General features: G+C 47.7%; 1 protein-coding gene across 1 annotated transcript; it reads right to left on the bottom strand.

Moving 5' to 3' along the window:
- Positions 1-200: 200 nt before the first annotated feature.
- Positions 201-27,758, bottom strand: SIN3A (SIN3 transcription regulator family member A). The gene is made up of 21 exons (XM_057421552.1): positions 27,743-27,758; positions 25,822-26,042; positions 23,662-23,838; positions 21,787-21,893; positions 21,035-21,317; positions 19,027-19,278; positions 18,452-18,604; positions 17,511-17,669; positions 16,149-16,238; positions 14,830-14,948; positions 12,502-12,712; positions 10,504-10,620; positions 9,587-9,825; positions 8,451-8,634; positions 7,693-8,266; positions 6,923-7,092; positions 5,448-5,621; positions 4,052-4,144; positions 3,658-3,752; positions 3,132-3,339; positions 201-1,481 (listed from the first exon to the last, which is right to left on the bottom strand). The coding sequence occupies exons 1-21, from the start codon at positions 27,756-27,758 to the stop codon at positions 1,251-1,253; spliced, it is 3,873 nt and encodes a 1,290-aa protein (XP_057277535.1). The 3' UTR covers positions 201-1,250.

A 27,758-nucleotide genomic window follows, 5' to 3' on the forward strand; every position in this document is an offset into this window, starting at 1 on the left:
GAACTTAAAATTATATACTATATATTTATATATCTTAACAGGCTGCTTATACCACAAAGCACACACATGGCATCTGCTTTTCCCTCTGAGTTTGTGAGGCCAACTGTATGAAATGATGGGATGTTCCCCCCTTCTTCCCCAAATCCTGCGTGCTGCACAGTGCCTTTCAGACCAAGAACAGGGCTGGAGGTGAGCGAGTGTCTTCTTCCAGTTAAGAACAAAGACATTGGTTTTATTTACAAAAAGAAAAAAGAAAAAGAAAAAAAAAAAAGAAGAGAAAAAGTTTCCACACAAAAGCACTACAATGATAACTCCCTTTGGTAAAAAGTGTAATAAATGTCTCCATCGGTCTGTCAGTACTAAGTCTCAAGCCACCTGGTACTATGGTACACAAGAAGCTAGTACAGTTATGCTAGCACATCAAGCATACTTCCTTTAATAAAAAAAAAACAAAAACAAAAAAGCCAAAAACCCCAACAAAAACAAACAAAAAAAACCCCCAAAATTGACAATTTGTACATTTATTTACAAAAAAAAAAAAAAGAAAAAGAAAGAAGAAAAAAGGAGGGGAACATGTTAAAATCGTGTTGTTCTCTTGTGTGTGTGTACGGACACGTGTGTGAAAAGCTGGTGCATGGCACTAGGAGAGACTAGTAAACAAGCAGGTACAAAAAATACCCCCCCCCTCCCCCCCCCAAAGGAAATACAAACCAAAACCAAACAGTTCCACTGGCACTAGAAAGGACAGACCGATCTGCACGGGGCGAGCCCAGCCCGGAGCCATGAGAGGGAGGCGAGAGAACCCAGGCTCCGCTCTGGAGGTGCCGTCAGGCCGCCCCGCGGGAGGGGAGGCTGGTCAGGACAGGCACCTGGGAGGGATTTCGGGACACATCCAAGAGGTCCGGTGCTGGAGAAGCCTCCGGGTCTCTTCCCTCGGTGCTCAGGGCCTGCAGGGAGTCAAAGCCTCAACACTGCTGGTGTGTACGAGCTCGTTGTGTTTCTCTGGGATGGCTCAGTTCAGAGAAGGGTCCTTCCTGCCCTCAGGGGACACGCGCCCGAGTCCAAGGGCCGGCGGAAATCCGCGTCCCCACAGGGAATCCCGCTGGTGACAGGGTGTACCAGCCACGCACTAGTCAAGTGGCCATGTTACGGAGATACACAGTGAGGGGAGGAAGGCATCTTCCTCCTTTTCCTTGATGCACGCACACACACACACCGCTCCCGGGCTCTTCCCTCGCCCCCGGGGAACTTTAGGGTGTCTTGAATATCGTGCCGTATTTGACGCGGTACTTGTTAATGCTCACAAAGTGCAGGGTCTCTGTGTCACACGTGGTGGTGCAGGGCACCAACCCCTCCAACCCTTCGCCCATGAGCCATTTGTTTGTCTCGGCTGCCATTTCGCGGGGCACGTGCTCCTTGGTCCATTTGTCCACCCAGGCCTGGAACCGCTGGTGCAGCCGCTTGCTCACTCTTTCATGGGACTACAGAAATAGGAACAGGGGTTAGGAAAAGGCAGCATCGGGTCCCCAAACTGTGACACAGCCGAGGGGATCATCAGCCACACACCAGCCCTGGCTAATGGCAGAGGAAAAGCTCTGGTGTCAGCCCCTCTCAGGGCAATGACAGTGACAGAATGAACTCATAAGTACCAAAAGCTTTAAGCGCTCAGGCTGGGGACACCAAACAATACCCATGGGAGCCCAGGAGCGCTGAGTCCCTTCTGCATTGCCTAAAAGATGCTGCCACCACCTCCTCCTCCTTAAGGCAGAGCCCGGAACAGGTCAGCCCTGCTCCCTTCAGGGGCAGCCTCCAGTTCTCCACAGAGGGGCAGTGTCCAAAGGGATTGCAAACTCAATATGCTGACATGTGGGGACCTACCTGCTGCGAAAAGTTAAGAACCAGATCAGGTCTAAAAGGTTTGAGAACCACTCGCTTAAGCAGAAGCATCAGGAGGGGACAAACTGCTCCCACTGTTGAGTGAGAGCATCTGCTTAAGGAATGCAAGATCCAGGAGAGCTGGTTTAAAGCCATGACTACAGTCATAATTGAAACCAGCAAATATGATTAAGCCTCCAGATTAAAACTTATGTATTTTGTTGTTTTGTTCTTCTCTCACAGACTGACTGCATCTCAGTGTTAACCACTAAATCCAATAGATCTGTAGTTCAGTGAAGCTTCTTTCTGCAGCTCCTTCAATAACCAAGGGGCTCTGCTCTATATTTAACAGCTCAATAATCTGATTTATGTTCAGCTTCTCCATGAAAAACACTGGAGGTTTGTGCCAGCTGAATGGGAGGGATGGGATTAAATCAAACTCCTCAGCATCAGCGTTTCAAGGAGTCACCACTGACAGAAAACACTCTCATCTGGTGCGAATGCCAGTTTAACAAAGTCACTTTGCACCTAACGAGAAGAACCCATTATTTGTATTTCATTAGCAAGAAACAGATGGTGAGCCGTTGTTTTAGAAGTCTAAATGCATGACTGCAAGGGAGCTGTGAAGGATGATTTACAAGGCAGGAAGCAGGGCACCGCTCCCACTCCCTCAGCTCCCAGTGTTCTCAGTGGTCAGTAGTTTGCTCAGAAAGCCAGTGACTTAATCAACTGAAAGCAATCTGTGCAGCTGCAGAAGAGACTCCTCCTGACAGAGCCCCAGGTACCTCTGCTTCTGGCTGCTTAAGTCAGTAATTTAGCCTGGATCTGGCAGGTTCCACTTTCTTTTACATTTGAAGCAGCAGCATTCTGCTTAATGTTGTGTTTTAAATAGATTATAATAAACACAGAGCCAAGGATTGCAAATCTTAAGTCGAAACAGTCACACTAGAACTGGAGTTTGCTGTTAAAGCTCCCTGCTTTTCCTTACTGGATGGAAATATTCCCGTGGGATGAGACAAGTCACCCAGTGTCAAAGCATTCAGAAGACCAGATCATTCCCCAACTGACTTTGACCTATCTGGAGTCAGGGGCTGCTTTCACCTTGAATAACCCCCAACCTTTACAGCTCAAGAACAGCCAAAGAGCCAACACTTCCCTCACACAGCATCCCAGCCACCTCCTCCTTCCCTTGCCCCATCAGTTACTTCTGGCACAGAGAGCCAAAAGCAAATCTGAGTAACTCTGCTTGCGCCTACCTGCTGAGCTCGCAGTAGAGCGGTCCTCCTGTACATGTAATCCTCTGATTTGATCACATACACCATCTTATAGGAGTTCAGTTTGAATTTACACTCCAGCTTGTCCAAGCTTTCCACGTTCTCCATGGACTTCTTACTGTTTCCTTCCTTCCCTTCCTTCTCCTGCTGCTCCCGACCGCGCTGACACTTACGGATCCGCCTGAGATTCCTGCAGACCAGAGAACCCCTCTGGGGATTAGTGCTCAGCCTCATTCAGGCTCAGGCCCTTACAATGAGTCAGCCCCCATGGTTTCTCTTATTTCTGAAGTTCTGGCTATTGTGCCATCAACTCCCTGTTCATGAAAAGCCCTGACGTGGCACCCACTGTTTTTAAACAGAGGGTTACTATAAGCCAAGGCAGGACTGCCAAAAACCCCATTTGGCGAGCCACCAGCCTTTGCATTAAGACGCAGGCGAGACTGAAAGCCCAGCTCTGCCTTCTGAGGCCATGAGGAGGTAGGGTCTGCAGCTCAGCCTAGCCACTCACCTCGGCAGGAAGACTGGTTTCTGGGCCAGGTGCTCCCGGAGCTCAGGGGAGGTAGAATCTGAGTTGACGTACCGCTCCACATAGTCTGACCAGCGCTGGAAGTGAGCACAGAGCACACGTCAGTCACTGCCTTCCCACCAGCCAATGTGAGGTGGAAGTTAGGTATGTGAACACAAGGTCACTTTTGAAGGCTCTGTGCATCTAATCCCCGAAAAGGCAGGTACAGTGTTTCTCTGTATGGTTTTGAGGGCTTTCTAACACAAAATCAAGAAGGATTTGCCTACTCACACAACTGAAAGCTTTACAGCGTGTCCTTGATGTTTCTTTATCTTGTGCTAATGGACCACGCAACAGTCAACTGGGTATCACAGCTCTCTGTACAAGCTGCTCTTACCTCTGCTTCTACAGGGTCATCAGAGTTCTCTTCTTCTGTATCCAGCAGTTCAATGGTTAACTGAACTCGACCTCTGCTCTGAATGAACATCAGCTACAAAGAAAAGGCAGAAGACGCTTCAGGAGGGGTTTCAGTTAGAAGAAACAACCTCTACTTCCCACTGGGGCAAAGGGAGAATGAAGAAAGCTGGCATAGTTATACAGGAAAAATCTGTGCTCTGAGAGCCCAGGGAAAACCCTGCCCAAACTGCACAACCTCTGAGGAACCAAAAGATGGCAAAGCTTTCTGCTTGTTGTTGGTTTTGGAGTGGTGCTGGTCCTTCTTCAGCCCCCAAAATAAGTTTGAAGGCAAGGGAAGAGAGATCGTACACACAGACTTTTATCCCAAGTACTTGAAGTTGCTCTGAAAGGGCCTGACCACTTCCTGCATCTCAGGCATGGAAGTATGGATTTGATTAGCACAGTGCACTGGGTTTGTTTAGCAACAGATGCAGTCAGCAATGATTTAATGCCCTGTCAGTATTCACAGCTCTCCCCACAGCTGACAAAAAGATTGAGACACAAGAGAAACAGGAGAGTCTGAACTAACAAATGAAAACCAGTGACAGCAAAGCAGTCAATATGATAATACCCCAAGGATGTTGTGAGGCACAAGGGGTATTCACTGCTGTTCCAGGAAATGTAGTTCTCCTTGAAACCTCATTTCTGAGGGGCCCTTACAGAGGCATTATCCTATGTATCAAAAGCTGTGTGCTGGGTTTGGCTGGGATGAAGCCAGCTTTCTTCATAGCAGGTAGGATGGGGCTAGCTACATTTTGGATTTCACCATTGAGGAGGATGAAGGTACACAAGGAGCTGGGAGGGGACACAGCCGGGAAGAGCTGACCCCAATTGACCCAAGGGGTATCCCACACCATACAGCATAATGTTCAGCATATAAAGCTGGGGGGAGAAGGGAGGGGAAAACATTGGGAGTGACGGTGTTTTGTCTTCCCAAGTCACTGTGATGTGTGATGGAGCCCTGCTGTCCCGGAGTGGCTGCCAATGGGAAGAGGTGAATGAATTCCTTGGTTTGTTTGTTCTGCATGTGCAGCTTCTGCTTTACCTGTTACGCTGTCCTTATCTCAACCTGTGTTTTCTCACTTTTACTCTGTGATTCTCTACCCCATCCCATCGGGGGAGCAGCAAGCAAGTGGCTGTGTGGTTCCAGTTGCCCATTGGGGTTAAACCCCAACAATGTGCCACCAACACTTCCAACTTCAGAGCAACAGAAAAGTCCTCAGCACCCCAGGATGCTAAACAAGGCTCCTTTGTAAAGGACTGTGCCTCTCCCTTCCTATAAGGCAGTCCCCTCACTGCTTGCTGCTTTTATGCCATGGTTTGCAGCCCGGCTTTACCTTGAAGCAGTTCTCCTCTGACATGAGCTGCTCCGCTTTGCGCTGGTAGGCGGCCTCCAGAAGGCTACGAGAAGACTGGGAAGCGAGAAGACCTCCTGTTGCTCCGTTGTTGTTCTCTGACAGGTAAAGGTCTGTTACCTGCACACAGATCTCATCGCTCACTATGTGCTGGAGCTGCAAAAAGGAAGAACGTGGGGAAGGTGTTTGTCAGGGAAGCTGCTACGTGCCCAGGGGAGGAAGGGCTAGAGCACAGCGACACGGTATATCCCTGCCTCAGCAAGGGACTGCTGCTGTGGCTGAGGAAAGGGCTGAGCAATTTAGTATCAAATCCTTACTTTACACGAGTTTAAAAATCAAAAGTTGCTCAGCTGTCTTTTGAATCCAGACAGTGTCTGCACTGAAGGAGAGGGCTTCTGAAAAGCAGATCTACCCTTCTGAAAGAGGCAAGGCCTTTTCAAGCCTTTCCCCTTCCAGCCCCTTGTGTCTTGCTTTTGTTCTTCAGGCTACTAAAAGGCACATGAAGAATTTTTCCCTAGGTCACACATTCTTACTACCAGCTCAATAAAAGGACTAGAATTTAACAGCCAAAATGAGCTACTCCAACAGGCAGATAAAAGAAACAAAGCTGTTTAGAAGAGGCTGCTCCTACAGCGCTGGTGAAAAGGAAAGAAATTATTTAGATGTCATTTAATTCCTTTTCAGAGTTAGAGCAAGATTACCTCTGGAGAAACTTTAAAGTGGAATACTTCTAAAACTTCTGGAAAACAAAGGGAAAACACACACTCACAGGACAGTCCCAATAGTATAAATACAGCAGAAATTACATTTTCATAGAATTCCAGACTAGTATGGGTTGAAGGGAGCTTAAAGCTCATCGAGTTCCAACCCCTGCCACGGGCAGGGACACCTTCCACTAGAGCAGCTTGCTCCAAGCCCCTGTGTCCAACCTGGCCTTGAACACTGCCAGGGATGGGGCAGCCACAGCTTCTCTGGGCACCCTGTGCCAGCGCCTCAGCACCCTCACAGGGAAGAGCTTCTGCCTAAGAGCTCATCTCAGTCTCCCCTCTGGCAGGTTCAAGCCATTCCCCTTGGCCTGTCCCTACAGGCCCTTGTCCCAAGCTCCTCTCCAGCTTTCCTGCAGCCCCTTCAGGCACTGGAGCTGCTCTCAGGTCTCCCCTTAAGGAGCCTTCTCTTCTCCAGTCTCCAGCTCTCTCAGCCTGGCTCCAGAGCAGAGCTGCTCCAGCCCTCGCAGCATCTCCGTGGCCTCCTCTGGACTCAGAGGAGTTTCTTATCACATCTCTTTACGTCAGCCTTACAGCAGAGTTAACAAACACCCAGAATTTACCTGCTTACCCCCAAACTCCCCATTTAGGCATACAACATTCCCCCTCCCCTACAGGCTCTCACTGTAGCCAACAACCCAGCTCCTTTCTCCACCCCGGAGCATCCCCCCTCCAGGTTTTGCTGGCAGCCACCTGTCGAACAATGCTCTGGATCAGCTTGTCCATGGTGAAGGCGATGTAGGCGTGGATGGTGAACATTTCACGCAAGGAGTCCTCGTACTGCGACGAGTCCATGTTCCCATCCAGGAGGTTGCGCACCATGTCCAGGAAGGCTGGGTAATAATCCTCCACATCAATGTCCACTGCAACACGAGAGAATGGGAGACATGAACACACTGCCCCTAGGAAGGGCTGCTTTGAGGTTTGGTCCTCAGACTACCTGTTCAAGTTGAGGAGTTACTGGAAGAAGCTTAAATGAGTGTGTTGTAGACATTTAGAAGTACTTTTAAGGCCATGTGTACTTTCATAATCATATTATAGAATCACAGACTGGTTTGGGTTGGAAAGGACCTGAAGATCATCCAGTTCCAACCCCTGCCACGCGCATGGACATCTCACACTGGACCATGTCGCACAAAGCCCTGTCCAACCTGGCCTTGAACACTGCCATGGATGGAGCATTTACCACTCCTCTGGGTACCCTGTGCCAGCGCCTCACCATCCTCACAGTAACGAACTTCTTCCTTATATCCAACCTGAACTTCCCCTGTTTAAGCATGAACCCGTTACCTCTTGTCCTACCACTACAACCCCTGATGAAGACATGTGCCTTCCAGTGTAGCCTCCTCTATGAGGTTGTTTAAGTCTTTTAGACATATAAAACTGAAGACATCAAACAAGCCCTGTCAGTGTGTTACTGAAGCATCTTCCTTCCCCAGCTCCCTCCCACCAGAGGCACTCACTCGGCTCCTTCAGTCGCAGCTGGATGGCAGGACTGTCACTCTTGTCTCGCTTTATGCCCAGCACTTCCCTCTCCCACTCCCTTTCCCGTGTCTCCTCCTCGATCTGACGCTCGGCCTGGGTGCAGATCCTCAGCAGCCTCAAGCACAGGATCTGATGCAGCCGCATGAATATGTACCAGTTGCTGTTCACATAGAAGAGGTTGTAGACCTCATCCATGCCCCGCAGCTTCTGAGCGGTCGTGTTGTTGAACATCAGCTTGGTTTTGGGAGGACTGCCCCCAACACCGTTGTGCTTTTTTGCAGCCCCAGTAGCTTCATCCACATCCATTTCCTCTTCTTCCTCCTCTTCCACATCTGAGAGTTCACCTCGCTGAGCAAACAGCAGGTCTGGAATGAAGTGATACATGATCTGCTTGATTTTGTACTTGTCTTCTTTCTGGATTCCCGTCTGCCGCTTCACATGGTGGATGATAAGAGAAGCAGCATCTTCCAGGATCTGCTTGTCTTCATAGGCTAGTGATAGGTGTGGGCCTGTGGGGACTCCAGCATTGTCTTCTGAAGCCTGCTCTTGCCTCTACAAATGAGAAACACACAGCACAAAGATGAATCCCAAACACTTCTTTCCACCCAAGACCCTTTCAGAAAGCTCCGAGAGTGAGTCTGTGCCACCAGCATTGAGGAGTGAGGAACAGGAACTGAAACTGCACTTGCAAAGTGCATAAGCTTGAGGGAAGGGAGCTATTGGTGGACTGTCTCACCTCATCATAGATGCTTTCAATCTCATTGAGGAGACTCTTTGACCTCAGGACCTTGGTATCATTCTGCTTGAAGTTGATGCCCTGGTGGTCCAAGGATTTCAGGTAATACTTCTCATTCTGCTCTCGCCAGACTTTATTAAATCCTCTCTGGGCTTCTCGCCACTCTTCCTCTTTCATCTTTAACCTGGCATCAAGAAAACAAAGGTGAGTTAAGAGGTCTGCTCTGAGCATATAAGGGAAACCTTCTGGCATGCCAGGACAGCTAGAGGGCTTAAGTGTCCTCCTCCCAGCCCCACTGTCTGCAGAAAGGAGAAGGGCTGAAGGGATGAGAGTGCCACAGAGGTAGCCCAGGTCTCTCGGACACCCCCCAGAAAGTCACGTAGCTCCAGCTGCTGAAAAGGAGCAGCTTAGTTTGGATGCTTAACAAACTCATTCCCTTGCAGCATGGACACCTGAGCTTCCAGCAACGGACTTCTGAACCTCCACTCAGCAGTGCAAGCAAAGCACCCCTGATGCAGCTCAAGATCCTGGGCAAGACTGTTACCCCCGGCTCCCAGAGACACAGGACCAAAAGCCCCATGGAGGTGAGAAGTGGCCAGGGAGGAGCACCCCCTGCTTACACACCTCAAGCTTCCTCAAGGAGCTGCAGCATCCACTGCCTTTTCTTGACTGAGAAAGGGGAGGCTGACAACAGAAACCAGCCTGGGAACCTGAGGGCAGCACAGCCACCACAATCTGAAACACAGATTGTGAACCACCACAATCTGAAACAGCCATAGGGTTTGAGATGGGATCAAATTAGCCCTGGAACAACCCACACAGTACATATTTTCCTTGTCTTAAACATGATGCTGACACCAGGGAAGAAACAAGGTTTAAGAGGAGACAACAGAAGCTCTCCATCCCTCCAGATGAGCTTCAAGGTTTTTGTTTCAGAAGGGCAATTCCCTCTTTCTAAGTGATTATAATGAAATACAGCAACAGACCAGAGCATAAAATACGCTTCTTAATTTATAGCCTTGTGGAGGTCACAGCCTTTAGGGGCAAAAACTAGGTATTGCTACATCAATCTGGACCACATCTGGCACATTCCCCTCAGGTGGAGACCCTGGGCAGGGTGCTAGAGCAGACAGTACCTTTTCAGTACGATGGGAACAGCCACGGATGGGTTCTTCCGAAGCCCATCAATGATGTCAGCTGCTTTGTCAGCATATATCCTCTGGAGAGCCTTGCGGTGGATCACCTCCGAGGTGCCACCCAGGGTGTTGTCCAGCCGGAATTTGGCCTGCTCCTCGGCAGACAAGCGTGAGAGCTTCTTCTGGATTGCCTCAAGGACGCGGATCGTTGCCAGGTTGGTCTCCAAGACAACATCCAGCTGCAGGGAATGCTACATTAGCCATCATTGAACAGACAAAACAGGATGCTTCACAGAGGCTAACGTTGAAGTGACGTGAAACAAGAAGCCGGGCATGTTTAACAGGGTGTACTCGAGCAGTGCTTCCCATGTTTGGCTGCTTTAAAATAATCCCATTCTATTTTATCTGCTACCTCGGTAATATTGCCTAAGAAATTAAAGGCTACCAGAACGACAGTGTTTGGAAATTACATTTTCCACCTGGGAACAGAACACAATCGACAGTTACTCTACAAAAGGACGTGCCAAATCTGAGCGTATTCAGACAGTTGCCGAGCTAACTTCCATTCAAGATGTCAACCATTTAACATCCTGAATGCACTGCTTTTCAGATTATTACATGGGATGCATGCTCTCATGCACGACGTGGGCAGTGAGAATGGAAAAGATGCATCGACCACTGCTGACCACTGAACAATTTCATCTGGAACAGTGTGAAGGAGCTCTGCACACAAAGTGAGGGGCAGGGGTGGCAGCTTGGAGCTGCTTCTTGCATTAAGAGAACACAAGCTTTTATGCCAAAAAACGCGTGACAGGCACAATAAAAACATATCTGGGGTATGAGTAAGGGTAGAATTACATCAATATCATTAACTGTTTGCAGCTTGCCAAGACATGAATCAAGAAAAACCAACTTACCTCGAAACGCTCATCCTCGCACCTGTAGATGTGCTCTTCATATTGCGTCTTCTTGGAGCTCACAAATGTGGAGTCCTCAGACCAGGATGGGAAGGATACCCAAGTGTCATTCAAAACCTTGGAGGGAGACAGAGGAAACAAGAGTAATGGATCTAATTTCCCCATTGGAAACATTCTGTGCCCCTTCCAAATCCACAGGGCCACCTCCAACAGTGAGAACTGAACCATCCAGGCAGCCTGAAAAACTCATTAGCTGGAGCTGGGAGGAAACACTTGCAAAGGAAGGGAAAAAGAAAGGTGAAAGGAGCTTTTCCATCCCTTCAGATTAGTTAGCTGCAAGCAGCTGGTTCATGGTGTGTGTGATTCACTATCGCCGTTCCCAGGTGGTCACCACGTCAAGACGGCTTCTGCCTCCAAATAAGGCTAATTTGCAGTAGAAATCCATACCCCAGCAACCCCTTTCCTGACAAAGCAGCTGAGCACCTGCAGCTTTCACCACCTCCAAAACAGGAACAGAACATTCAAAAACCAACCTCAAGGAGGCCAAAGGCAAAGACACAAGGATTTTGGCAGGCAGGCTTGAAAGTCAGGCCCTTCTTAAACCCAAAGCCTGAGCGACTGAGTCATTGGATTCTCACAGGAAGAGAAGTTTGGAGCTGCATCACATAAGATGCTTTTGAGAGACGTGTTAGGACCTAGAGGAGAAGCCTGCAACCCTCTTTTCCCCAGGTTGTTTTCACTATCCTGCCCCCACTCCAGCTGAACACCTATCACCGCTGCTAACTGCATGACTCGGACACCCACATTTGTCGTCCTCATAGCTCAAGGAGCATAACAACACAAAACCTGTGATGTTCCCAAACAGCGTCCGCTTGCTATTTGTGGTCTGCAGGCACCCAGGAAAGGAAGAACCCAGGGAGAGCTGGGGCTCTCCCCTCCTCCAGTGAATGCTCTTATGCAGCATGTTTATTAACTGGCCTTCAGCAAGAGTCCTGCTCACTCACCTCCAAAGCATTACCTTCCACACCAGTGAAGGAACAGGACCAGCCAGTACCATCCCCAGTTTGACCAAAGGGCCATTACAACACATCAAAGGGCTCAATGAGTACATCTGATCCTGCAGGAGACCAGCTTTGACTCTTGACCAAGAAGGCTGGCTCCCTGTACGGAGCCTATTTCCTGAAGCAATGCACTGCTTCTCAAGACAAGAGGTCATCTTAGCATTCCAGGTAGAAAGAAGCAGCATGTGAGGGAGAATGTGTCTACAGAAAACATGATTTTGTTTTCAAGTTGGACTAGAGACAACTCTGAAGCAGACCAGAGGGAACTGGGGTAAAAATGTAGCCATAATCTTGAATTACATACTACCCTGTAAAAGATCCCCGAGATCACATTAAGACCACACAGGAAATTAGTTCTGTCATTTCCTACTTTGTGTGTAAGTCTGTAATCTTAATGTTCTTCTCACATAGGTAACATGGTTACTGAAACCATCATACACATCTCGTGCCCCTATGTTTGATTTAAGTGAGTAAAGATCACAACTATTCAGTGGGATTTTTCCAGCTGCTCCCCAGCCCTTTCAGAAGCACCACTGGGGAAGAGCTGATGCCAACCATCAAAGCCATGTGGGGATCACAACTCCCAGCCAGCTTCCAGCAGAAACCATTCCTAGACTCACACCTCGCGCTGTGCAATAGCTTCTGGACAGGATCCAGGTGCTGGCAGGAGTGCCAAGTGCTCCCTCGCCACCAGGAACACCACTCACCTTGGGTTCTGACACGTACCATGGTGATCCTGAGCCAGGACGTGGGTGCAGGAGCAGCAGGGCTCAGCGCAGTGTGAAGCAAGCAGCAGCACAACTCTGCTGCACGGGAGCAGACGTGCCCTAACATCCCCAGGAATCTTTTCAGCATTCTCAAAGGGATGCAAAATAAATCCCTCATCCTGCTCTGTTCTGCTCACCCTTGCTCCATCCCTTCAAGAAGAGCATCTTACCTCTTTACACAGTGGAGTCCGCCCCGTACACTTGGGTTGCTGGTAGCTCTTGGGTAAGGCTCGGTAGCTGGAGCCCAGTCTTTTACAGGAGGCATAGTCTATCTCCATGGCAATCCCCTCGGTAGCCCGCTCCTTTGGATACGTCTCCATGTGAACAGACTCTTTATACCCCAGAAAGTTTTTAAACCAAGTGAACAATTCTGGGAATTTCCTGAAAATAAAATGAATGAAGTGAAAAAACTGGCTAAGCAGAAATCAAGCGGTGCTGAGCTGTGTTGCTGAGGCTGGAATTGATTGTTACAACCAGACTGTGTCCAAAAAGACCCTCTGAATTACCACTCTGGTGAGTGAGGACTCTTCTCTGCTCAATCCCACTTCCACAGAGCCTGATCAAACAGGAAACATGGAATGGTTTGGGTTGGAAAGGAATTTAAAGATCACCTAGTTCCAAGCCCCCTGCCATGGGCAAGGACACTGAGTTTGTTGATCAGGCGGAGGACTGCTCTCAGTGCAACTAAGGTGCTTTAGGATTACCCCTTCATACTGACAGGCATGCAGACAAGCACTGATACATCCCCCATGTGCCTTGTGGGTACAGCCCCCACAAGACAAGTGACAAAGTAGAGCAGCGAAAGCTGTCACTGCAGGGGCAGCACTCATTGGAAGGTCACATCTGAGGCTCTCAATGTACCCCAGCAGCAAACCCAAGCCAGGTTCCCAGTTGTCTGCAAACGTTTTTAACCTTAAATCAGACCTTTCCTTTCCCAAAGCAGCAAGAGGAAACTGAGAAATGATTCTCTAACTGGATGGCAAGAAGGTTCAGTGCTGAGCAATTGCTTCAGCCAGTGCTGCCTCCCCACACTACACATGCCAACACAAATAATGAGGAAGCCTTTGCCTGCAAGGCCCCAGTGTGCCTGTTTGTAGAGAAAAGCTTTCTGAAGAATTTATTAGTCTAAAATACTGCATCTACCCAACTCCTACCTCATGCAAAGCTCCAGCAATATGAAGAATTGAACCTAGTACTGAAGCTAATTGAATCACTGCTCATTTATTGCCTTTTCATTACATGACAGACAGTAACATCTGCCTCCAGAATAAGAAAACTATGTTATACTTTCCCAATACAGACATTCACTCTTATAGCTGGGAGCACAGACACTAGATGGGAGAAATCCAGGGGTTTCTGTCAAATATTTCACCTTTCCTAGCTACAGGTGGCATCCTGCTGATGCCTGACCAATTCCAGCAGAGCTGTGGAGGGAGCGGAAGCTCCTTGGGGCAGTTTCTTTGCACAGAACCAAGTGTAATGGGGTCCTGAACCCAATTTATGTTGCTATTGCCTCCTCCCTTAGAACCAAGAACTCAATTCACAGGAAGAAGGAACATTAATCTTGCTGCCCAAAGTTGATGGGAGGCTATTCATTTGGTTTAGCTGATTAATACAGGCTTGCTCTCTACACTACTGGCAATTATGGAAGTCTTAATTCCTATTTAAATTATAGTATTCCTGACCACTTTTTTTTTTGCTTCACAACAGAATTCATCTGCTTTCTGGATATTTTAGTGGGTTTATATCAGTTCTCTTTTTACGAGAACATTTCCTATGTAACTAGACAGTCAAATCTACTCTCAAATGAAATAATTCATGATTGCAGAGCAAGAGACTGCAGTAACAGGCTGCTAAATAATTCTCTTTGCTCTTCTGCAAAAGGAAGACACAGCAAGCAGCACCAACACTGCTCTTGAACGCTGCCTGCATGCCAAGACACAGCTGGGAATCCCACTCTCACCTCCTCTTGGACAAGGAATACAAAAGGGTGGTATAGATGAGCGTGAAGTTGGACAGAAAACTGAAACGGGGCCCTTATAATCCTGCTCCAATAAAGGTAAAGTCTGAAAGCCTAAAGCACTTGGCATCAGCACACTGAAGGGCTTCCAAGAACTACCAGTATTTTCCTGCTCATACAACAGCACATGGCATCTCATCACGTACACTTGTGATGCTCAGGCTGAGCTGGAGGCAACAGAAGACGAGAGAACGTGCTGCTAACTTGTGCAGTCATCTAGTGGACAGACATTAAGCAGTGGCAGCCTAACCATGTAAAAGTCAAGCCAAGAAGCCACAGAGGAAGCTACAACTCAGGACTCCATCTCAGGTGCGCTTTGTGGTCCAAGCAACCACCCCCCAGCTCTCTGAGCAGAGATCCTCCCCTGTGCCACCCAACCACACGAGATGCATTCCCCTGAACGACCACAAAGGTTAGTTCTTGTTTCCTGGCTCCACAACAGAAACAGAGCACGTGGCTTAAACATCCCTCCACTTACCCCAGGAATGGAGAGACGAGCTGCACGAGCTCAGCCCGGGAGATGACCTCCTGGTTGAAAATAACCAGGCAACGCAGAAAGTTCTCGTATGCTTCTGTGCTCCGCAGGGCTTTGCGGACCTGCCAGACAGGAGGGAAGAGGAAAAAGTTGCTGTCAGGGTGAGATCAAGCTGTGGGTGCTATCACTGGCCAGGAGGACCTGGATTCAATACTGTGGTTCCCACCAATGCACAGAGATTACACATGGAACCAGAACACAGAGTGGGTTGAACAGAGACTAACTTGTACATGCGGTCAGGCAGGCAGGTACTGACGTGAGCTATCCCCATGCTGGGCATGCCCTGCAACATCAGCACCCAGTGCTCTACTCTGGAGAAAGGAGCTGCAAGTGAAGAATGAAATCCCTCAAAGAACCCCCTAACAGCTATGTTAGGAAATGCTGAGATTGTGGATAACATCAGTTATAGCTGCAGTGCCACAAACCCACCCAGGCTGCTTTTAAACACCAGAGAATATTGCAAGTAGGGTGGCAAGGTTAGGCCCTGGGTAACATTGCTCCAGCTTCTGCCCGTGTTAACAGCCTGGGTTATCACAGAGAAGCCAGCTCCTGCAACCTGTAGTATCTTCACAGCCCGAGGAAACCAGACGATTCATCCCAACACCATTACCTTTCCCAGGAGAGCAGTTACCATCTACATATCAGTCGGAGATCTATCATCATTAAGGTATTTGGCATTACAGTTACAATTCCACAGCAGGGATTTCTAGGTTTACTCATGTTAACACCTACACAATAGGCCAGTTACCATTAGCTGACCTACAGCATGCTGCAAAATGCACCTCATCATCAGGGAGCAACCAAGACTTCCATTGACTCATGAATATTATTTAAAAGGCTTGTTCAAGTTCGCTATAGAGTCCCCTCTGAGCCATAAGGAAATGTAGGGACAGCTTAGGGAAGACACCAAGGAAACATCCCCCATATCCCTCACTTGTTCCGTGTGGTAAACCAGCAACAGGCAACACTGTGCAACTAATTAGGTTCAGCTATCAGGGACAAAACCAAATCCAATGTCAGTGGGAATCAGCTGCTTTGTAAACTGAGCTCCCACACTGCAGGTGGAAAGAAAATACTCCCACAAAAAAGATCAACAGCCCTTTCAACAAACCCAATGGATTTGATTGGGAGGGTGCAAAATACATCTGAGGTCAAGCTGAGAAACATTATCAGGGTTGCATATATGTCACAAACTGGGTGCATACATCCCAAGAACAGAAATCAGTGATGTGAGATGGCTTTCTGTGCATCTCGCTTCTCACCTTCTCGAAGAAGAGAGATTCTGTCCCCACACCATGTTTGCTGGCTTCTGCCAATGATTGGTCTTTTAAACCAAGCAGCTTCGGTTTCTTCTGTTAACAAAAAGAAAGGCAAGAGGGGATAAAAAAAAAAGGGCTTTTCAGCAGAGCACGTTGCCATATTTTGATTATCTGTCACACAAAGGTGCTGGCTTCCTGACCCCTCCATCTGCTTTCAAACCCAAGAAAGGTGGTTTCTTGTTTTGGAAGGGAACTGGCAGGGAAGTGCCTGTCACAAGTTAATCTCTCCAAGGTTAATCAGTAGCATAGAACTCCCAATATTTTTAACACACTGTTGCATCCTGTTCTGTAACCAGCTGGCTGCAACAGTCACACTACAGTGTATCTCCTGTTTGGAAGCACTTTGTGAAATGACCAAAACAAATCTGTTCTTCCCTGCCCCTTACCCAGTTCGTTTAAGTCCTACACTTCCCTAAAATACCCTATTTCTTTTCCTCTCTTTATTCCACTACAAGATCCTTTATTTTCCCCATACCAGCATCCTCCAAAAGGCCAAAAGCTGCCTCCAGAATGTGTTTTATTTTGCTGCCCTTTATTTGAAGAGGAGAAAGGGCAGAAGGGGAAGTAATTCACTGCTAATGCTTTTTATCACAAAGCAAGACACACCACCTTCAAATAAAGCAAGCAAACTTCTCCTCAATGCACAAACACTAAGCCACCTGGCCACAGGACAACTTTTATGACACTACAAAGCCTTGCTCTCTCAAAACGTGCATCGTTTGAAAAGGGCAAACTCTGCTAAGAGAATAATCATCCATCATTGTACTATCAGCTTTATCACAGGGAAGATGAGCAAATGTGATTCCTCTGCATCTGCTCCAAGTTCTGCCACAACAAACCTGACAGGCACCTTTACCGTTCTTTCCCTTATCTCCCCACATGCCTTGGAAACATCACTACAAATTCGGACCGATTTATTTTGTGCCTTTAGAGAGACTTTTGCCTCCACGCCCCACATCTCCCCCTCACCACCAAACACTGCTTTATTCACCAACAAAACTATCCCCCCACATTCTGCAGTGTCCTAATAAGGTGGGGAAAGCCCTACTTCCCCTCAAGCCCAACAGTTACTTTTCGCCAGCACAGTAACTATTAGCACCTTTAGGCACAGATAACACCACCAGTCTGTGAAAATCAGAGACAAAGCCTTTCGATTCAAAACTAAGAGTTCAGAAAGCTTCCTTTAAAGGCAGGCATTAGTTTCTGTGCTGTCAAGCTGCAGTCTGTGCCACAAAGATCCTAAAAACCTTTGTCACAGCCTCCTGGGAACACCAGGGCTGCTGCATGAGCAGCACATACTCTTACCTTCACCGGAGGGGTTGCTCCAGTTCCTGAGTGCCGTCGGATCTGACAGCCATTCTGGTTGGGTCTTTGCTGTTTGTTGTTGAGCTGTGGCTTCTTCACCGTGCCACCGTGATCATTTCTTACTGATTCCACTTTCTCTGCAGTTGTCTTACTCAATAGCTTATTTAGAGACAAACCCATAAGACCATTAGAGCCGAGTTTCACTCATCCAGGCAAAAAAATGCGCCTGCGCCTCCTAACTTTAGATGACTGCACTTATTGCAGTCTTAGAACAACCCTTTCAGACAAGAAATTGTATTTAGAAGACAAGTTATGGCCAGAAAATACAACATATATCACCCTGACCCCATTCCCAGGAAATAAAATCATAGAATTACTGAATCAATGAGGTTGGAAAAGACTTTTAAGCTCATCAAGTCCAACCGTTCCCCAGCACTGCCAAGGCCACCACTAACCCATGGCACTGAGGGCCTCGGCTACACGGGGTGTGAACTCTTGCAGGGACGGTGACTGCAGCCCTGCCCTGGGCAGCCTGTTCCAATGCCTGAGCACCCTCTGGGGCAGGAATTGTTCCTCAGCTCCATCTAAACCTGCCCCGGTGCAGCTTGAGGCCATTTCCTCTTGTCCTGGCACTTGCTACTTGGGAGAAGAGATTGACCCCACCTCACAACCTCCTGTCAGGCAGTTGTAGAGTGATAAGGTTTCCTCTGATCCTTCTCTTCTCCAGACTAAATCCCCCCAGGTCCTGCAGCAGCTCCTCCCCACACTTGTGCTCCAGGCCCTGCACCAGCCCTCCTCTGGCCCCGCTCCAGCACTTCAACGTCAAAAGATCACTCCAAGAACATCCCAAGAAACAAACAGCAGAAGCACGTTTTTCTACATACAGAGAGCAGCTCTCCACTAGGTACCTCAGCTCCAAGTTGATCTCCAAGATGACTTACCACAGAGCTGTTGGCATCAGGCAGGAACTGCCCGAACTCCGAGAGCAGATCTTCCTGGTTCTTGAAGAGGCGAGCCACCTGCGCATACACCTCCTGCTCCGTCAGTGCTGGTGTGTAGTTACCTCCTGCCTCCTTGGCATTGCGCTGCTCTTTCTGCCACAGGAAAAGAGGAGAAGCATCAGAAGAATGGATGCATAAACTAGTGAAGTGACAAAGGAGAAAAAGCCCCCCAACCTTCAGTGATATAAAGAAAGAAACATCAAAGATCTCAGCATCTTACGTAAAGAATCATACTGTATTGGTACGATATTAATATGCTACATTAACAGTACGATTCTTGTACACACTAAATATACATATGCTTATATATACTACACACCCATCTGGCCCTGGATTAGTAGTACACTGACTAAGTGGTTTCTTTACTTTTAGCGCAGCACTATACAAGAATTCCTAGCTTGCTAGCTAGTGCTAAAAGACCCGAATGCAAGTCTTGGACAGACACAGCTAGCTCCCCATGGCAAAGAAAGAGAAACAGCCACGCACATACTCAAATCTGCACTGTTAACACTCACCTGATATGTATGGAGGATCTCCAGGAAGGCTTTGTAGATGTCTGGCTGGCCCTGGAACCGATTCTTGATCTTGTTGACATAGTTGATGGCATGATTAAACTCAACGGGCTGATTGTTCTGCAGGGATGGGGTGGTGCCCAGAGAGATTGTCACAGGCGTGTGAGGTTGGACCGGTGGCGAGCGTGGTGATGCGTATGGTGGAATCGGGGGAGTTTGCTGGCTGGCAGGGGTATGTGCCTGCAACTGGGATGGCTGAGAAGAAAAGAAAGAAAAGAAGCCATGTTAGGAATTAGCAGATTCTTTTATGTTTGGAATAAAGGCACTTTTACTCCACTGACAGACCATATCCAGAGGAAACAACCCAGCATGTAACTGTATGTGATGCCAATGGTGGAACAACATGGGTTCAACACATACCTCTGAGCTGGAATATATCAAGTGGATGAAATCTGGTACCACATCCAGTCAACCAACCTTCTCCCTGCATGATTTTTACCACACTTCCTTGAAAGAATGGTCTTTTTTAACTGCTACTGACAAGTATTGACTTTGCAGGTCTAGAGAATATCACTATTATCTTTCATAAGCTGAACATTTCCTAGCAGCTCTCCAAGCAGAAACTGCTGTTACAAGATCCTGCCTTGCTTAACTACAACTTCACCTGCCTGGTAAGGAAATCTCACCTCATCATCTAGCAGGGCCATCAGTTTCATTTGAAGGTTTCAGCAAAAACAGTTGAACCTTTTGCATATCAATGGGGAGAAAAGCACATAGCCCCCGGGGATGAGGAAGAGACTGCTACCAGTTCCCTGAGAGCACCTACTCCTTCACTCCTCCGTTGGCATAAGGAAGTTAATCCTGTGTGAAATCTGGCACAGAGAAGTTAATTCTGGAACACCTCAGCTTTGCAAAGCTTTTGGCATGCTTTTGTTTGCTCTTTCTGAACAGGAGGTGGCAAGTCCCACCAATGTTTGTCTAGAGATCACCTAATCACCACACTTTCAATCCTGCTGCTAACTGCATGTTCCCCCATTTTGTTTTCCTCTTTTCCAGCCAATTGTTAACTAATTGCACAGTTTAGAGATTAACCCTTGAATCTTTGGGGATTCTCTCCCTCCCTAAGGCTCTCAAATCTTTCCTAATCTTGAGCCTAAAATACATGGTATTTAATCTAGACTAAGTTACTTCAATGCCTATTATCCTGTTCTGTTTCCAATCATGTAAAATACATCTCTTGGACAATAACATCTGGATTACAATTAAAACAAAGTTATTGAAAGGTCTGTTTCAGGTGCACAAACCAATAGCTAAAGGCAGTATCATGTCATCTTGCCTGAACTCTTGCACTTCAGATCTTCCCCAATAACTCCTGCACCCATCCAGCTGATGCTGAGCCAGTCTTTCACAAGTGTAAAAGTAATTTACACTTTAAGCAATGCAGAATCTACCAAGTAACTAATGAAGCTTTTCTAAAGGTTTAACTGCCCCAAGCATTTGAAAACACACACATGCTTTCATACCAAGAGTAACATCTTTAACAGTCTCTGTTTTATGGGGAATTTCTTGGGACTTCAGCTGTTCTGAGACACCACGCACAAAAGCAGGCAGTTCAACACACACCCAACGGTTTAACTAGGAAGCCCTTCTTGCAAAGTCAAATACACTTCAGGGACCTTTTTCCTGGGACTGCTGGATCCCTCTCTGAATAACATATGTACATTTTACCAGATGCTTTGAGCATCTTTCAGTTCCCCACTGAAAGCAACAAGGCTTATCCAAACCACTATAAGGTGGCTCATTTGAATCACTCTCAAAGCAACCAAGATGCACCTTGAAGTCTGTAAAGGAGAAACTAACCCAGCAGCTGAAGCGCAACACGCGCGGGTTCACAAACGCTATCAAAAAAGCAGCATGGAAATTCCTTTTAAGCTCTTTAGCTCCACACCAGGTTCAGCTGGAGGCAGCAGGATCCCTGTGTGATCAATGTACGTTACTCGAAGCCTCTCACCTTACTGATTTTGGCAGGAGGTGGCTGCGGCGCTGGCTGTGCTGGTGTTGGGGTTGATTGCGCTGAAGGCTGTGATTGATGCTGAGGCTGGGGCTGTGGCTGAGGCTGCAAGCCATGAGTGGGGATCTGGTGAACCTGCCCTGGTGTTGTCACATTCACCATATCATTCGTCTGCACCTCAATCTTGTAACCAGGTGGTAAGAAGGTGTTGAAACCCATGATCAAGTCTGGGTGGCCCTTGAAGAGCTGTGATACACGGCTGATCACTCCTGGAGTGTCAATACTGAAGAAGGAATAACAGCAAAATGTCACAAACCTCCAGACCTTTTCAGTGGTACAGCAAGCTCTCCACACAGGAATTTTCCCTTCTATTGTCTCCCTTATCACCTCTAACCTATGAAACAACGCAAGACTGATTCCCCTGAATATGCCACTGAACTTAAAAATGACATTATCTTATTAGCTCAGACAGCATTTTGTATCTATGAGATCTAGTCCCCAGCCTGACCATTATTAACAGGCAGACAACCAGATGAATCAGCTATCAAGGCTGAAGCTGTGAGCTCCCACTCAAAGCAAAGATTTACTATAAAGGAAGGGATGCATTTAACTTTCAACAACTGCTTTTACACTACTGCTAAAGGTGTGTTCTGCTGCCCACAGGAGAACAAAGTTTAGCTCCTGCTCTGTGCTCTCATGCCCACAAACACTCTTTTTAACCTGGAAGGAAGAAGAAAACTGCATCTGGTTACCTTTGAGATTTAAATTCCTTCATTATATCCAAGAAGTCATTGTAGACCTGTGGCTGGCTACCAAACTGCAGCTTCACCTGGTCAAGGTAAGACAGCGCATCCTCCACCTGGACACAGAACAGACAGGTAGGATCAGCAGAGAGGACTTTATTTCATCTCCCACTGTTCTGCACAACACCAAAACACAGCTGTTAGCCTTGAGCCTGCCCACGGAATTAAGGAGCAAAAGATCACAACCCTGAGCAGAGTAATACCAGCACCATTGGAATAAGAGGTACTCACTCCCCACTCCTGGCTCACAAGATAAAACTGTACCAAAAAAGAAACAAAAGGGGTAAAAAGTAACAGGGATCAGCAGAATTACTTGGAAGTAATTCCTGCATTCATGGAAGCCTCAGAATAAGCAGCAAGTGGGAAATGCCATCATCAGGGTGGTAGATGTCTGCCAAATACACACTTCCATGTTTTCAAGCAGCCAGACGTTACAGTGCGGTATAGAAGGGGGTTGAAAACGGCAACTGTGGGTGGCAAATTGTTTTATACCTCAAACAGCAAGAAGCGGATGAAGCGTTCATGTACCAACATCCAATACTCAGATGTGCTCAAAGAACAGCCCCAGCCTGAAGAGAGACCTCTGGGTCCCCAGCACCAGGCTGCACACTCATCAGCTGTAAGAGCTACACACAGGAGCAAAAGAAGACTGTCACGTATAGCCCCAGTCCTGCACCAGCAGAGGACCTGCCATGGACTGCACTGGCAGAAAGAACCACACAGTTTGGAGCCCTTTTCAGAAGTCTCTAGCAATGAATTGTCCTCTACTCAGTAAAGGCCTCCCACCAACATGGCAGTGGGTGCCACCAACACTGGAAGAGGCTCACACTGTATTTGGAAGAGGCTAAGAAATAGGCACCAATTCGTACCCATGTGCCTTCTCGCTAGAGCTGAACCAAACAGAGCTACTTAAAGGGATTATTTTTGGTGGAGTTTTCTCCTTTTTAAGGATTTTCCAGCACGTAATCTAAGAATAGAGCCTTCCTTACTCCCAAAGTACTCCCACACAGCCACCCACATATGCCATGTGTTCAGAAAAGCTCCAAATGTTTTGGTAATTTAACCCATTCATACAAATACCCTGAATAACACTTGTTCCTTTTCCTCCTGCCCTTAATCTTTTCCTAGCAAGTCCAGTTTTAATTATGGCATTTCAAACAGGAGGGTTTCAGCAGGAAGGAAAGTCCCTTTCTGCATTTGGTAGTACTCCAAATAGGAGAAGCATCTAAGCCTTGTCAAAACAGCTTTTTGGAGGTCACCAGCTGGGTGGCCTTCCCTACACATGGAATTGAGAAAGGCCCCCAGGTGCTCAAAGATTTAGGCACAGGTTGGTTTATGTAAGGCATTACATTATGTCCCTTACATAAGAAGGACATGGAACTGTTGGAACAAGTCCAGAGGATGTCATGAGGATGATCGGGGGCTGGAGCACCTCCTGTATGGAGCCAGGCTGAGAACACTGGGGCTGTTCAGCCTGGAGAAGAGAAGTTATGTGGAGACCTCAGAGCAGCTGCCAGTGTCTGAAGGGGGCTCCAAGTATGCTGGAGAGGGACTCTTCATCAGGGACTGTAGTGGCAGGACAAGGGGTGATGGGTTCAAACTGAAACAGGAGAGACTGAGATGAGCTCTTAGGCAGAAGCTCTTCCCTGTGAGGGTGCTGAGGCACTGGCACAGGGTGCCCAGAGAAGCTGTGGCTGCCCCATCCCTGGCAGTGTTCAAGGCCAGGTTGGACACAGGGGCTTGGAGCAAGGTGCTCTAGCGGAAGGGGTCCCTGCCCATGGCAGGGGTTAGAACCCCCAAACCAATCTGTGATCCTCTGATTACCTTGAGGCGCTGGAACTGCTGCTGCCCCTGCACGGGCACGGCTGGCGGGGTGGGGTGAGCGTGGCTCTGCACCACTTGGCTCCCGTGGGGCTGCACTGGTGTTGTGTGGTGGTGGCCGCTGTGCACGGCTGCGATGGCTGGCCCATGGCTGCCTGAGCTCTGCGGCACAGCTGACACCTGCAAGGTAAAGAGGACATCACATACAGCTACATACACAGGCAGAGAGCAGGAGCAGCCTTCCCAGATCCAGATATACAAGGAAAAACATAATGAAGCAGAACAGAGTCTGACCTTTAAGCAGGACTGCTAACAACCTTAGTAAAAAATACCTTCATTTCCTTCAACAATGACCGAGAGACACCTAAAACCAAAACAACTCATCCTATACTGCAGATACAGGAGAGCCCTCTCTGCAAACACATTATGCACATAGGTTCTCTCCAACCTGCAGGCTCGCTGGCTGTCTAGTTACTAACTCTAACATAAAGACATGCAAAAGGAGCTCAAAATAGGATTTTCAGTCTGACAGAGTCAAGGTTCTGTCTTTTTTCTATGACACGTGTCACAAGTGATAACCTGAATGAATCTTTATGAGCTTCTATGCTCTTGCCATTCAGTTTTGTACTGGAAGGCAAATTGTGGCTCTCTCATACCAGCAGACTCAGGGGAAAACTCAGCTTGGTATATCCCCTAGAAAAACAGGGACAGGAACAGAAGGCGCTTCTCAGATCTCCTTCATACGTGAAACCAGAAAGGTTTCAATTTGGAAAATCCACTAAAAAAGCCTTTTAGAAAAATAAAACTGCAAAGTAAATTACTTTTCACTTTATGCAAACTTAAATTTTCCATTCAAGCCTCTTTTAGGTGGGATATACTTTTCTTAATCCTTCCCATGAACAAGGAACAGTTTGCTTGCTGGTCCATCCAAGTTCTTTGCAGGAAGGGCTGCCAGCATAAATACACCCTCTTCCAGCCCCTACAAGTGTCTGCCTGCAGGCTCCCCAGCTCTGCGGTTGCCACTATCAGCACAAACATCCCGTCTGCAGAAGTTAGTAAGAATCTGTGTGTAAAATCAAGCACTGGGCAGGGAGAGCAGCTCACCAGCACCACAGGTGTGGATTGTGTGACATGCCAAAACCATGGCAAAGGTTGAACCCCTTCTCTGGTCTTTCACTGGGAGGTATCTCCAGTGTGCTCTTAAAGCACACTGTTCTCTCTCCCCAGCTGATAGCTCCTTGTGAAGGGGGCAGGAGAGGGGACAGTGCCACCTAATAACTCTGGGGTCCTGTCTTCCAAAACATTGCCATTTTCCTGGAAGTCTTCAATCTAAATGCTGATCTGATCCAGTCTGTTAAGCTTTAGATCAGCCAGGATACCCTCTGCCTGTGACAGAGCAATAAACCTTTTCCTGGTGAAAAAAAAACAGAGAAAAAGCCCTCCACACACTTGCCTCTAGGATTCAGAGACAATGATCTGAGAGAATCACTAAAAGAATCATGTTCAAAAAAGCCAAGTCACACCATGTTTGTTCAGGCAGCTCTGAATGTGAATGAGGCTGACAGTTCTAAAGCAAGTGCTTCAAATGAGACGTGTGATAAGCACATTGGGCAATCTCAGTTTTTCTTTAGGAAAGCCTGGCACTAAATCACAGAGTGGTTTGCGCTGGGAGGGACCTTAAAGCTCATCCAGCTCCAATCCCCTGCCACGGGCAGGGACACCTTCCACTAAAATAAAACCTTGTCTCAAATACGGAATTCAACATGGTACTGGCTGGTCACACAGCAGGACTGCAGCTGGGATGCACCTAAGGGATGAGCAGCCTTCCAGTATCTGAAAGGGCCTACAAGGATGCTGGAGAGGAACTCTTCATCAGGGACTGTAGCGACAGAACAAGGGGTGATGGGCTCAAACTGAAACAGGGGAAGTTCAGGTTAGATATAAGGGAGCTCTTTACTGTGAGGGTGGTGAGGCACTGCCATAGGTTGCCTAAAGAAATGGTAAATGCTCCGTCCCTGGCAGTGTTTAAGGCCAGGCTGGACACACCCTTGGGCGACACGGTCTAATAGTGAGGTGTCCCTGACCATGGCAGGGAGCTGGAACTGGATGAGCTTAAGGTCCTTTCCATCCATAACCACTCTATGATTCTATGAGCACACACACCTGGTAGCTGGGAGTTACTGAGTACTGAATCCCCGTGGCAGACTGCATGGTCTCTGAAACTGCCTCATATACCGGAGGTGCCGGGGCGAGCACACGGTGCTGGTGTTGGAAGGCTTCAGTGCTGCTGGTGATACGTCTCTGCTGCGACGCATACACGGGTGACTCCTGCTCATCCAATCGTCGCTTCATTCTGAACTCATGCTCGGGAAGCACAACGAAACCTGGGGAAAACAGACCCATTACCAAAGGCAATCAATTCATCGCTCCCTGCCTGTGCTGTGGACGCCAAGTTCACCACAAGCAGGTAGGGCAAGTTCCGCTCTATTCATTAAGGTTCCCGATAGCTCAAGATAGGAGAGGGGAATTAAGATTCAGCTTTCTGCAACCATGTTTTATCACCCAAAAAACATAGCCTTAATGTTGGAAATTAAATACTCTGCTTTAAAGTTGATGGTTTCTTCAATCTCATTGAAGCATTGACAGCACAGATGTCTTCAGCACACACAGACCCTGAGCAAGGCAACTCTCATTGAATGCGCTATCCAAACACCACAGACTGGGGGACGGTGTGTTACCTACACACAGCCCGACAAAGCTGCCTACATTGAAAGCATGGAAACAAACCCCTCCTGCATAGCCCAGGTAGGATGAGAACCAACTGTGAGAGATGCTTTAAATATGTGGGAGGAAGGGGAAAGGAGGAGGCAAAAAGCAGGACGTGTAATCAGATTGTGAAATCACTTACAGAGCCCCCATGCGAAACATTCTCTGTTTAATACACATTGATGTATAACCTCAGAAAAACCCACAGACCCACTACTACACCAGGAGTATTTTGGATGCTGTATGCCACACACCCACGGTGCTCCCAGCATCATGCTCTCCAGCACCAAGGCAAAGGGTGCAAATCCTAGTGCTTTCTATGCACTCACAGTTATTGCCATCCTTGAGATGTTATGTTCTGTTTGTCAAACCACTGGGTGCTCAAAAACATACACACCTTATTAAGATATTTGAGGGATACAGAAGAGAGTGAAATGCATCCTCTTCCACCTCTAATTCACCAGGACCTCTCCAAAGCAAGTCCTTTTCAGTCCCTATGCAGTTAAGCACATTCACTGCTAATGTGCACACACAGATAAGCAAGGGGGAATGAAGCTCCTCCAGAATAATGGTAACAGCCAACTAAGCCAGTTGCCACCTACAAGCTCATCGCAGTCTAAATCCATCATTAACCAAATAACCCAAAGATCATTCACCAATATCTTGGTGCATGTCAAATATACACAGGAACTGGCAGGAGAGAGATTCAGAGTAGATCAAGGTAGGACTGAAAACACAGGTGATGGAGCGTTTTCCCATCTGTGCCCCTCTCTACTAGTCTCTCCTTTCACTTGGAGGCGGTAGGACAAGAAGGAAGATGTCTTTTTGGAGCTGCTCTTCAAGTTTAACCTCTCAGAACAGTCCCTTGCCATGTTCCCAAAGCACCCCTCAGGTAGAAGCCAACAGAGGCAGAGGAGGACTCCTCACCCCAGGTAAAGGGGAAAGCTCACTAACTGGATCTGATTTACAAGTTACAAATCCTAAGTAGGTCTGACCTCCAGCACACACTCCGAAAGCAGAGGAGAGCACTCCAGGAGCTCATTTGGCTAATGGTGCCTGCGCTGGTTGTCTTTTCATTCAGCTGGTCTCTGCTGACAAATAAAGAGCAAGGCAGGTTAACATGGAGCTACTCCCCTTGAGCACAGCCTACATTTAGCTTTGGAAAGACACACTTTAATGCTAAAACTAAACTGAGCCAATCTGACCATGCACCACCAGCATCCCATGACTGTCCTAACCAGGATTTTGCATGACAATGGCTGATTGCATGAGTAAAGTCTGGGAAAGCTTTGGTAGCATCTACTTATAACCCACTCACCAACTTGGACACCCAT

Source organism: Pezoporus wallicus, unplaced genomic scaffold (genome assembly GCF_028554395.1).
Source record: "Pezoporus wallicus isolate ANWC-B61680 ecotype Strahan unplaced genomic scaffold, APGP_CSIRO_Pwel_v1 contig_7731, whole genome shotgun sequence".
Lineage (NCBI taxonomy): Eukaryota > Metazoa > Chordata > Aves > Psittaciformes > Psittacidae > Pezoporus > Pezoporus wallicus.

Coding starts and splice junctions, on each gene's coding strand:
- SIN3A (XM_057421552.1), bottom strand. Junction 21,894..23,661: donor AGCAGTTCCAGCGCCTCAAG/GTAATCAGAGGA, acceptor TTCTGTGTCCAG/GTGGAGGATGCGCTGTCTTA. Junction 21,318..21,786: donor AAGGAATTTAAATCTCAAAG/GTAACCAGATGC, acceptor TTCCTTCTTCAG/TATTGACACTCCAGGAGTGA.